This window comes from Bos mutus, chromosome 6 (assembly GCF_027580195.1).
Source record: "Bos mutus isolate GX-2022 chromosome 6, NWIPB_WYAK_1.1, whole genome shotgun sequence".
NCBI classification, from domain to species: Eukaryota; Metazoa; Chordata; class Mammalia; order Artiodactyla; family Bovidae; genus Bos; species Bos mutus.
In genome coordinates, this window is record NC_091622.1 from 68,889,836 (window position 1) to 68,900,866 (window position 11,031).

An 11,031-nucleotide genomic window follows, 5' to 3' on the forward strand; every position below is an offset into this window, starting at 1 on the left:
TTCCTTCCAAAGAAATCCCAGGGCTGATCTCCTTCAGAATGGACTGGTTGGATCTCCTTACAGTCCAAGGGACTCTCAAGAGTCTTCTCCAACACCACAGTTCAAAAGCATCCATTCTTCGGCACTCAGCCTTCTTCACAGTCCAACTCTCACATCCATACATGACCACTGGAAAAACCATAGCCTTGACTAGACAGACCTTTGTTGGCAAAGTAATGTCTCTGCTTTTGAATATGCTATAACTTTCCTTCCAAGGAGTAAGCGTCTTTTAATTTCATGGCTGCAGTCACCATCTGCAGTGATTTTGGAGCCCAGAAAAATAAAGTCTGACACTGTTTCCACTGTTTCCCCATCTATTTCCCATGAAGTGGTGGGACCGGATGCCATGATCTTCATTTTCTGAATGTTAAGCTTTATGCCAACTTTTTCACTCTCCACTTTCACTTTCATCAAGAGGCTTTTGAGTTCCTCAAACTACCACACAATTACACTCATCTCACACACTTAGTAAAGCTCAAAATTCTCCAAGCCAGGCTTCAGCAATACGTGAACCATGAACTTCCAGATGTTCAAGCTGGTTTTAGAAAAGGCAGAGGAACCAGAGATCAAATTGTCAACATCTGCTGGATCATCGAAAAAGCAAGAAAGTTCCAGAAAAACATTTATTTCTGCTTTATTGACTATGCCAAAGCCTTTGACTATGTGGATCACAATAAACTGTGAAAAATTCTGAAGGAGATGGGAATACCAGACCACCTAACCTGCCTCTTGAGAAACCTGTATGCAGGTCAAGAAGCAATAGTTAGAACTGGACATGGAACAACAGACTGGTTCCAAATAGGAAAAGGAGTATGTCAAGGCTGTATATTGTCACCCTGCTTATCTAACTTATATGCAAAGTACATGAGAAATGCTGGGCTGGAGGAAGCACAAGTTGGAATCAAGATTGCCGGGAGAAATATCAATAACCTCAGATATGCTGATGACACCACCCTTATGGCAGAAAGTGAAAAACTAAAGACCCTCTTGATGAAAGTGAAAGAAGAAAGTGAAAAAGTTGGCTTAAAGCTCAACATTCAGAAAACGAAGATCATGCCATCTGGTCCCATCACTTCATGGCAAATAGATGGGGAAACAGTGGAAACAGTGGCTGACTTTATTTTTGGGGGCTCCAAAATTACTGCGGGTGGTGATTGCAGCCATGAAATTAAAAGACACTTACTCCTTGGAAGGAAAGTTATGACCAACCTAGACAGCATATGAAAAAGCAGAGACATTACTTTGTCAACAAATGTCCGTCTAGTCAAGGCCATGGTTTTTCCAGTAGTCATGTATGGATGTGGGAGTTGTACTATAAAGAAAGCTGAGCATTGAAGAACTGATGCTTATCCAGAGACCAGCCAAGGAAGGATCAAAGAGTTTTGAGGAGTCTACAGGGTAGAAATTCACTGAATCCAGAGCCAAAAATGAGTTAGGTGGTAGAAAAAGTAGGGAAGGGAAAAAAGATAATATCATGATATAAATCTAAGATGCACATTCTGGGGAAGACTGGGAATCCCAGTCTTGACATAATTTTCATGAAAAAAAAAAAAAAAGAACTGATGCTTTTGAACTGTTGTGTTGGAGAAGACTCTTGAGAGTCCCTTGGACTGCAAGGAGATCCAATCAGTCCATCCTAAAGGAGATCAGTCCTGGGTGTTCATTGGAAGGACTGATGTTGAAGCTGAAACTCCAGTACTTTGGCCACCGGATGAGAAGAGCTGACTCATTAGAAAAGACCCTGATTCTGGGAAAGATTGAAGGCAGGAGGAGAACGGGACAACAGAGGATGAGATGGTTGGATGGCATCACCGACTCAATGGACATAGGTTTGGGTGGACTCCAGCAGTTGGTGATGGATAGGGAGGCCTGGCGTGCTATGGTTCATGGGGTTCAGAGAGTCGGACACGACTGAGTGACTGAATTGAGCTGATTGAGACCTGATGATGTACCAGATGTTAACTCCCGTACTATACATTTATTATCCACTTAATTATTAAAACAACTCTAATACACAGGTATTATTATGCTCAATGACACAGCAGAGAATTCAGTTTAAGTCACTTGCTCGAAATTATATATGCTGTAAATTACAGAGAAAGAACTCAAACACAGGAGGCAGATAACCACACTCTATTTAAAAAAAAAAAAAAAAACGAGCCATAAAAGTGACTCACAACAGAACCAGTATGAGTGCTTTTAAGGGGACTTCTGCTGTTAAAGAAAAGAGTTATTATTCCACCAGAAAAATATTCACTTATCAGGGCTGGAAGGAACCATATCTTATTTATGTTTTCTATGGTTTATGGTTGTCTCCCCAGCACTCAGACTATAACTTACTCATTAAATACTTGCTGAATGAATGCCTAGTGACGATTAGTGGCCCTGAGACCCACAGGAGAGTCGAAAGTCTCTAAGTGAATCCTATCTTTAACCCTGGAATGGAGATACTAGATTACCCTACAGCATTATGAATTTCACTTTCCACTAGTAACCTTCTCAATAATTTAAAAACTTCTCCTCATCAGCACAATAACTTTTCTTTGAACTCAATGCCCGAATTCGGAGTCTTGCCCCTAAGTTATTCTCATCTGTCATTTGCCATTCTTAGACACATGGCACAAACAAGTTGTCTATGTGCCTTTCTTTCTTAACTTCTTTAGTGCTTACAGTCTAGCTGATACTCCTCCTCCCTATGCAAGCACAGGGGACTTTAGCAAGCCTCAATTCCTTACACTCTCAGCAAATTAAAACAAAAACTCTCATCAAATCTGGAAACTACTCTAGAAACTCTTCAACATGAGAAGTCAAGATACTTAATTTTCCTTAAGGTTCAGTAGCTAATAGCTGTTTTTACAGAACCAAAGTATTATTTACATCCTTAAAATATTATATACTAACACCCAAAATCGGAGAAGGCAATGGCACCCCACTCCAGCACTCTTGCCTGGAAAATCCCATGGATGGAGGAGCCTGGTGGGCCGCAGTCCATGGGGTCGCTAACAGTCAGACACGACTGATCGACTTCACTTTGACTTTTCACTTTCATGCATTGGAGAAGGAAATGGCAACCCACTCCAGTGTTCTTGCCTGGAGAATCCCAGGGATGGGGCAGCCTCGTGGTCTGCCGTCTACGGGGTCACACAGAGTCCGACACAACTGAAGCGACTTAGCAGCAACACCCAAAATAGCATAGAATATAGTTCCTGACAAATGGCTAATTCTAACCAACTCTCATTTACTTTGTTGTTGTTTTTCAGTCACTCAGTCGTGGCCGACTATTTACAATCCCATGGACGGCAGCATGCCAGGCTTCCCTGTCCTTCACCATCTCCCAGACCTTGCTCAAACTCATCCACTGAGTTAATAATGCCATTCAACCATCTCATCCTCTGTCACCCCCTTCTCCTCTTGCCCTCAATCTTTCCCAGCATCCTGGTCTTTTCCAATAAGTTGGCTCTTCACATCAGGTGGCCAAGGTACTAGAGCTTCAGCATCAGTCTTTCCAATGAATATTCAGGGTTCATTTCCTTTAGGATTGACTAGTTTGATCTCCTTGCTGTCCAAGGAACTCTTAAGAGTCTTCTCCAGCACCATAATTCAAAAGCATCAATTATTTAACATTCATTTACTTTAGTGGCAGATAATAGGTTAGGTAGTAGAATTCTTCTGGGTTATATGTATGGCAAATTATTCTTATACTTACAGTCTTAGTCTTACATTAAAGGAGAAAACATACATTTCAAAGACATTAAATCATTTTAAAGGCATGTCATTAATTAATAATGGTAATAACTAACATTTTCCCCATCATGCACCAGACACTATTCTAGGAGCTGGACCTGTTAACTTATTTTACCCTGTTATTCTCAATTCACAGATCAAGAAACTGAGACCTATAAGTTGAAACTCGCCCAAAGACTTATGACTAGGAAGGGCAGAGCTAAGGCCACTATGACTGCCACGTATGCCTATTACACACGCTAGAGAGTGTAATATTGAGGATCTGCCTCAATCCCCTCGCTCCTTACATATGTGATCCTGTGTAATGTAAATGTGAGCATGTCACATCACAGCTCAAAACCCTCCAACTTTCCTGTCATATTCAGGTTTTTACTCTAAGTCTCTAGTTTGCCCTACAATGCTTTCCTTCTGCCTATCTCTCCAATTTCATCTCACCTCACTGCCCTCCTTGCTTGCAGGGCAAGCTGAAGGAAGCCACACTGGACTCCTCAAACACGTCAGCATCTTCCCACCTCAGGTCCTTTGCACTTGCCATTCCCTGGGTGTTACGTATTTGATAGCCTGGTCTTTCGTGTTCTGTACCTGAGTCTTACACTCAAGTGTATACCAAGTCTATACCAAGGCTGTCATACATCTTATTTCCCCTCTCCTGTCATTCTCTGCTCAAAAGTCACATCCTGAGAGAGGTCTTCCCTAGCTATGCTACCTAAAATAGAAACACTATCCCTTTTTAATCTCTTATCTACTGTATTAGTTATATATTAAATAAGTAAATGGATGGATGATTTTATATTTTTCCAACAGCACTTTACGGTCATAATTTTCCCTGTTTACAAATGAAAAATCCCTCAAAAAGCTCAATTAGAACCAAACAGCAGGTAAGTCACTAAGCTAAGCCTTGAATTTATTATACCGGTCTAGATCTGACACTCACAACCTAGTCGGAGCCTTACATGGCTTCTCAATTGTTCTCATTACCTATGCTAATTTTAAACAATATCCTCTGAACCATAAAAAAAAGATGGTGGTGGTGGTTTAGTCACTAAGTCATGTCCAACTCTTGTGATTCCATGGACTGTAGCCTGCCAGGCTCCTCTGTTCATGGTATTCTCCAGGCAAGAATACTGGAGTGGGTTGCCATTTCCCTCTCCAACATAAAGATATTGGTTGGTTATTTGGCATTTTGTGGAAAACCAGATGTGGGGGGAAAGAATAAGTAACTTTTCTGAACACTAAGGCAGTACCAGAGTCCAACAACTGTGCAGAGTCTCTGAGGCTGCTAGCTTCTAGAGACCACATCAACGTCGTCTCTCCTATCCAGGACAAGAATAGCCTTTCATGTGAGAGAGATTATGAGCACAGGCTCTGGGGCAAGTTGCCAAGGTTCAAACCCCAACTCTCCCACTTACTAGCTGTATGATCTTGGATGAGTTCCTGAACTCTTCCATGTCTCTGTTTCCTCATCTGTAAAACGGGGATAATTATAGAAGAATTGTCATAAAAATTAAATGAATTTATCCCTTGTACAGCAAGGATGAGATGGTTGGATGGCATCACTGACTCAATGGACATGAGTTTGAGCAAAGTCTGAGGAATAGGGAAGGACAGGGAAGCCTGGCATGCTGCAGTCCATGGGGTCCCAAAGAGTCGGACACAACTTAGCAACTGAATAAAAACATATATGTACAGTGCTCAGAAAAGTAGTATGATCCCAAAGGTTAGCAATTATGAATAGTCTCAAATTTTAAGACCTTAATAAAACAATATACAACCACATCTTGAATGAACTAATAAATCCTAATCCAAGGATTAAGAACCACCCACTGGCAGGCTACAGTCCATGGAATCACAAGAGTTGGACACGACTTAGTGACTAAACCACCACTGGATTAGGAGTTAATCTTTAACTGGATGGATTTAATTTAAAAGTTTACATGAAACTAAAATTCAAAAGAATTGAACCAAGAAAGGAAATTTAATTCCCAGAGTTACTACTCCCTCTTATCTTTTGATCTTGAACCTGTAAATAATCAACAAAGCACTCTAGCCCATCTGAAGAGCCAGAAAATAGTAGGAAAAAAAAAAAAAACAACAGACTCAAATCTCTCTGATATTCATAAATTATGTCTACCTTTTTCATTGTACCTTGAAACAAAATCAGAAGCCAGAATGGTCCATAGAAGTTTGTCTTGAAATCCCCTATGCAAAGATGTCTGAAGAATACTGCAGACAAGCTTCTGTGTGGTCTAGATGTGGTAAAGGTATACCAAAATCATAGCAACAGACACTGGGGGCCTTCTCAAACAATTACAATAACTTCTCAAACAATTGCAACAAATTTACTCTATTTTTCAGCCCTGAGAGCTTATGGACTGCTTCAGGGGATCAAGGAATGTGTCTATCTTGTTCACCAGTGCTCCCCTAGGCCTGAACAAAAGCTGGCACATAGCAGGCACTCAATAAACGTTTACTGAAAAAAAAAAAACGAACTACTAGACAAAGTGATATTACTTTCAGCAAAGATGATGACAAAAAGATGAGAAGCTTCTCTATATTTGTAAGCATGACATTAACACTGTGGATTATTTATGAACTATTGGAGGTTACTTGTGTTATTTTGGGTAGCATCAATTTTATATCTAAGAAGAATATATACATACGCATATGTATCTTCTAATGGTAAAGTGTCAAGAATAGCACCCAAAATATTCAACAACAAATAACATTTTAATACACTATGTATATAAATTAACATTTAAACCAACAACTGAAAATGGATTTTCTTTTGGTCACTATATGAAAACCACTGTCATATGTAATTTAAATTGAAATTCATATCAGATTCAAATCATTCTGATGATTTCCAGTTACCTTTTGATTTTTAGAAATTGTTGGTGCAATCTTCTACATGCTGCAGCTATCCTTAGCTAAACAATGCCCCAATCTAAGCTGCAATTTGATGTAAGAAACTACATCAAAATTCTTGTCACAACAAATTATTTTTTTTGTAATATTTATTATTTACTTATTTGGCTGCCCCAGGTGGCATGTGGGATCCACTTCCCTGACCAGAGATCAAACCCTGCACTAGGAACTCAGAATCCCAGCAACTGGACAGATAGGGAAGTTCACAAGAAATTCTTAGTAACAAGTCATGAGCTCCCCAGTTCCCTATGCTTGCTGTAGCCAGGACAGATCAATTAAAAAAAAAAAAAAACTAAGCATGGTGATCGGGTGTGTTCCTGGATGTCAGAGCCTAGATCAAGGTTGGAAAGCACCTGGGCCAAAAGTAATGCTACCAACTCCACTTACCTTACCACCCCAGCCAGTTTTGTGCCACTGTACAGCAAAGGACACGTGTTGCTTCTCTACAATCATCACTACCAGCATGAATTCCTTCTGCAGCCTCAGTACCCTCAGCACCTCCACTTTCTTAGGCCCTATCACTTGTCTCTACCAAGCAACAGTATTAGGTGAGTTGTGGTCTCACCAAGTAGAGAATTTCTCTTTACTTACATTCTCTTTACTTATATTTTGTATGTTAGTACAAACATATTTGGGTTTCCCAGGTGGTTCAGTGGTAAAGAATCCACCTGCCACTGCAGGAGAGGCAAGAGATGTGGGTTCAATTCCTGGTCTGAGAAGATTCCCTGGAGGAGGGCACAGCAACCCACTCCAGTATTCTTGCCTGGAGAATCTTATGGACAGAAGGGCCTGGAGGGCTACAGTCTATGGATTCGCAAAGACTGAAGTGACTGAACACAGGCACAGACATATTTCAGTCTTTAAAAAACAATTTTGACAATACAACTGTATACCAGCTGAAAATCAGTCCTAAGAATTATCAGTATGAAATTGCAACACTATCTTGAAACATTTTTGACATAAATGAATGAATAAACTGATTATTTGGAAGACAGTTTGGATGATTACCACAAACACGTCCATTAAGAAGACTTTAATTTATAAGTCATTAGGACTACAGTAACAAATTTGTTCAAATTAGAATCTCTCCTCCAAAATCTACCCTCTATCCAAGCTTCATGGGAAATAGATGGGGAAACAGTGGAAACAGTGTCGGACTTTATTTTGGGGGGCTCCAAAATCACTGCAGATGGTGACTGCAGCCATGAAATTAAAAGACGCTTACTCCTTGGAAGAAAAGTTATGACCAACCTAGATAACATATTCAAAAGCAGAGACATTACTTTGCCAACAAAGGTCCGTCTAGTCAAGGCGATGGTTTTTCCAGTGGTCATGTATGGATGTGAGAGTTGGACTGTGAAGAAAGCTGAGTACCGAAGAATTGATGCTTTTGAACTGTGGTGTTGGAGAAGACTCTTGAGAGTACCTTGGACTACAAGGAGATCCAACCAGTCCATTCTAAAGGAGATCAGTCCTGGGTGTTCTTTGGAAGGAATGATGCTACAGCTGAAACTCCAGTACTTTGGCCACCTCATGAGAAGAATTGACTCATTGGAAAAGACTCTGATGCTGGGAGGGATTGAGGGGCAGGAGGAGAAGGGGACGACAGAGGATGAGATGGCTGGATGGCATGACTGACATGATGGACTTGAGTCTGAGTGAACTCTGGGAGTTGGTGATGGACAGGGAGGCCTGGCGTGCTGCGATTCATGGGGTCACAAAAAGTCGGACACAACGGAGCGACTGAACTGAACTGAGAATCTCTCCTCCAAAATTTACCCTCTATTAGCCAGCAATAATTTGATCCCTTCTGAAGGAGAGCACTGTCATAATTTAAAAATGGGATGTAGATCAGTGAAACTTTCTTGGCTACAGTATGCCAAAGTCGATAGGTTTCAAACTTGGTTCTATGCCCCATTAGAGAGGTAAATATGCTGGGCCCCAAGGACACTGCTATGCCACTCATTCTGGCTTCTATTGACCCCCTCTCCCACCAGGGCATTGCTCCTGTCACCTGCTACCCCAGGCAGGTGACCTCTCCCACCCAGGAGATCTCACCTAACTTGAGCTCCCTTACCCGGGCCTGGGAGTGCTTTCCTTGATGCATGGACACTACCTGGCTGAGCCCCACCTGGTGCTTTTCAAATGAACTCTTCAGGAAGGAAACAGAGTCCTTATCATTTTAAATGTACTTGGGAAATATCTGAAGAAACTTTCTGGAGGTTCACTCTCATTGCTCTGTCATCACATTGTATATTTCTCTCAGCACGCTATTGAAACTAATACTTTCACGGATCCTCATAAGCCCTGGACAAAGTAGATTGATTTTTCTTTCTCTTTTTACCTGTTTGTTGCCTTGAATCTACCCAGAGAAACTTTTCTATTTGCTCCCTTTGAACAATGCCCCTTTCAAACTCGAAAGTCAACTGTCTGTAGTATTTCAGTTATTTTCGTGTTTTGTTGTACAGCTTCCCTCAATTTGGTCATCTGTTAACAGTTCTCCAACAACTTAAATCCTTCTTATGAAGGATTGCTGTGAATACTCATATCTGCACATTTCCAAAGGTTCCCAGGTGGACAGTTCTCCTCCATGTCAGCATAAGTCCAGTTTTTCAATATTTGAGCTAGATGCAGTTGTTTTTGTTTAACAGGATAATACACCTTAAGGATGTATTTATCCATTACAGCATTTAATAAGTTGATTTTAATTGCTACTTGTTTGCCTGGAAAATCCCATGGATGGAGGAGCCTGGTAGGCTGCAGTCCATGGGGTCGCTAAGAGTTGGACACGACTGAGCGACTTTGCTTTCACTTTTCACTTCCATGCATTGGAGAAGGAAATGGCAACCCACTCCAGTGTTCTTGCTTGGAGAATCCCAGGAACGGGGGAGCCTGGTGGCTGCCGTCTATGGGGTCACATAGAGTCGGACACGACTGAAGTGACTTAGCATAGCATGGCATAACCCCCTGTAGACCATAAACTGTGAGATCAGGGACTGTGTCTATTTAGTTCTTCTTTGTCTCCTTAACCTGACACATAGTCAAAATGTCAGTCCCTCAGTCATTTCTAACTCTTTGGGACCCCATGGACTGTAGCCTGCCAGGCTCCTCTCCAGGGATTCTCCAGACAAGAATATTGGAGTGGGTAGCCATTTCCTTTTCCAGGGGATCTTCCCAACTCAGGGGTCAAACCACATCTCTTGCGTCTCCAGTACTGCAGGCGGATTCTTTACCGTCTGAGCCACCGGGGAAGTGGCTGACACATAGAAAGAGGTATATTAATTATAGGTTGAATCACTTTGGAGAGTAGTTATGAAGCCCCCCACAACAACTGCCAACTTACCTGTGAGATCCAGCGTTCTGTCCACAAAGACCACTGATGCCCTGCCTGTGGCAGTCTTCCTCCTGTTCTTGGCAGGAGCAAAATTGGCCAGATCTGCAGCGATGATCCGACTGAGGGCACCTACAGCAAAGCACTCCTCTCGTACCCCTAAATGCTCACACAGGGAACTGAGCCCTGACACCAGGCACCTAATCTGCAGCAGCAGCTCAGGGGTTAGGGCAGTGGCATCCACCTCAGCCAGGCTTCCCAGCCTCCTCCTGTCAGGTCGGGCACTGTTGAGGATATGCACATCCTGGGGTAACAGTGGGAAAAGGGAAGCAAAAGCTGGAGTCAGGGCAAGGTGGGGAGCTACAGGGGCGAGTAACAATGGTATATGCAGCACCTCAGCTGTGTAGTTCATGTTGCCCATCCACTCACACAGCTTCTCCTCCAGTTGCTCGAACACTGGCTGCTGCCCTTCCAACTCGGCTGCTGCCGCCACCGGCACATGATTAGCCGTAAGATGCACTGCGTGGTTCACAGCCGTGACCACCACACAGTACTGGAAGTGACTTCGGCAGATGATGTCCCGCAGGGTCTCCACGATCCGGCCTTTCAGCAGGGAGCTCAACACAAACACTGCCTTGGGCTGCTCGACTCCGCCACCAACTGCGGCAGGCTCGAACTCGCGCAGGTAACACGCAGGGCTCCCCACCGCCTCCAGCAGCCTCGAGGACCCGCAGCCCCAGTGCAGGCTCTCGGCGCAGGCGGCGTCCAGGTAGACCACGGCCCGTTTCGCTTTGGCCAGCACCTGCTCCCAGGCTTGCTGGGTAAAAGACAGCACGCCTGGAGTGTTCATTGTTGGGAATTCGCAGACTCGGGGCACCGAGTGCAGGAATTTCTCGCAGAACTCACAGCTTCCGGGAACTGGGCTCCAAGAGATATTGACAGTCAACACAGTACACGTGGGGCGGCCTCTGACTTGTCCAGTGTGGCGCAGG

General features: G+C 42.9%; 1 protein-coding gene across 1 annotated transcript in view; it reads right to left on the minus strand.

Annotated features, from left to right (window-relative positions):
- Window positions 1-11,031, minus strand: part of SCFD2 (sec1 family domain containing 2) — a 397,298-nt gene extending 386,267 nt beyond the window's left edge. Inside the window, exon 1 of the mRNA XM_070372393.1 lies at window positions 10,052-11,031. Within this exon, the coding sequence (XP_070228494.1) occupies window positions 10,052-10,889 (838 nt within the window). The 5' untranslated portion in view covers window positions 10,890-11,031. The remainder of the gene's footprint in view (window positions 1-10,051) is intronic.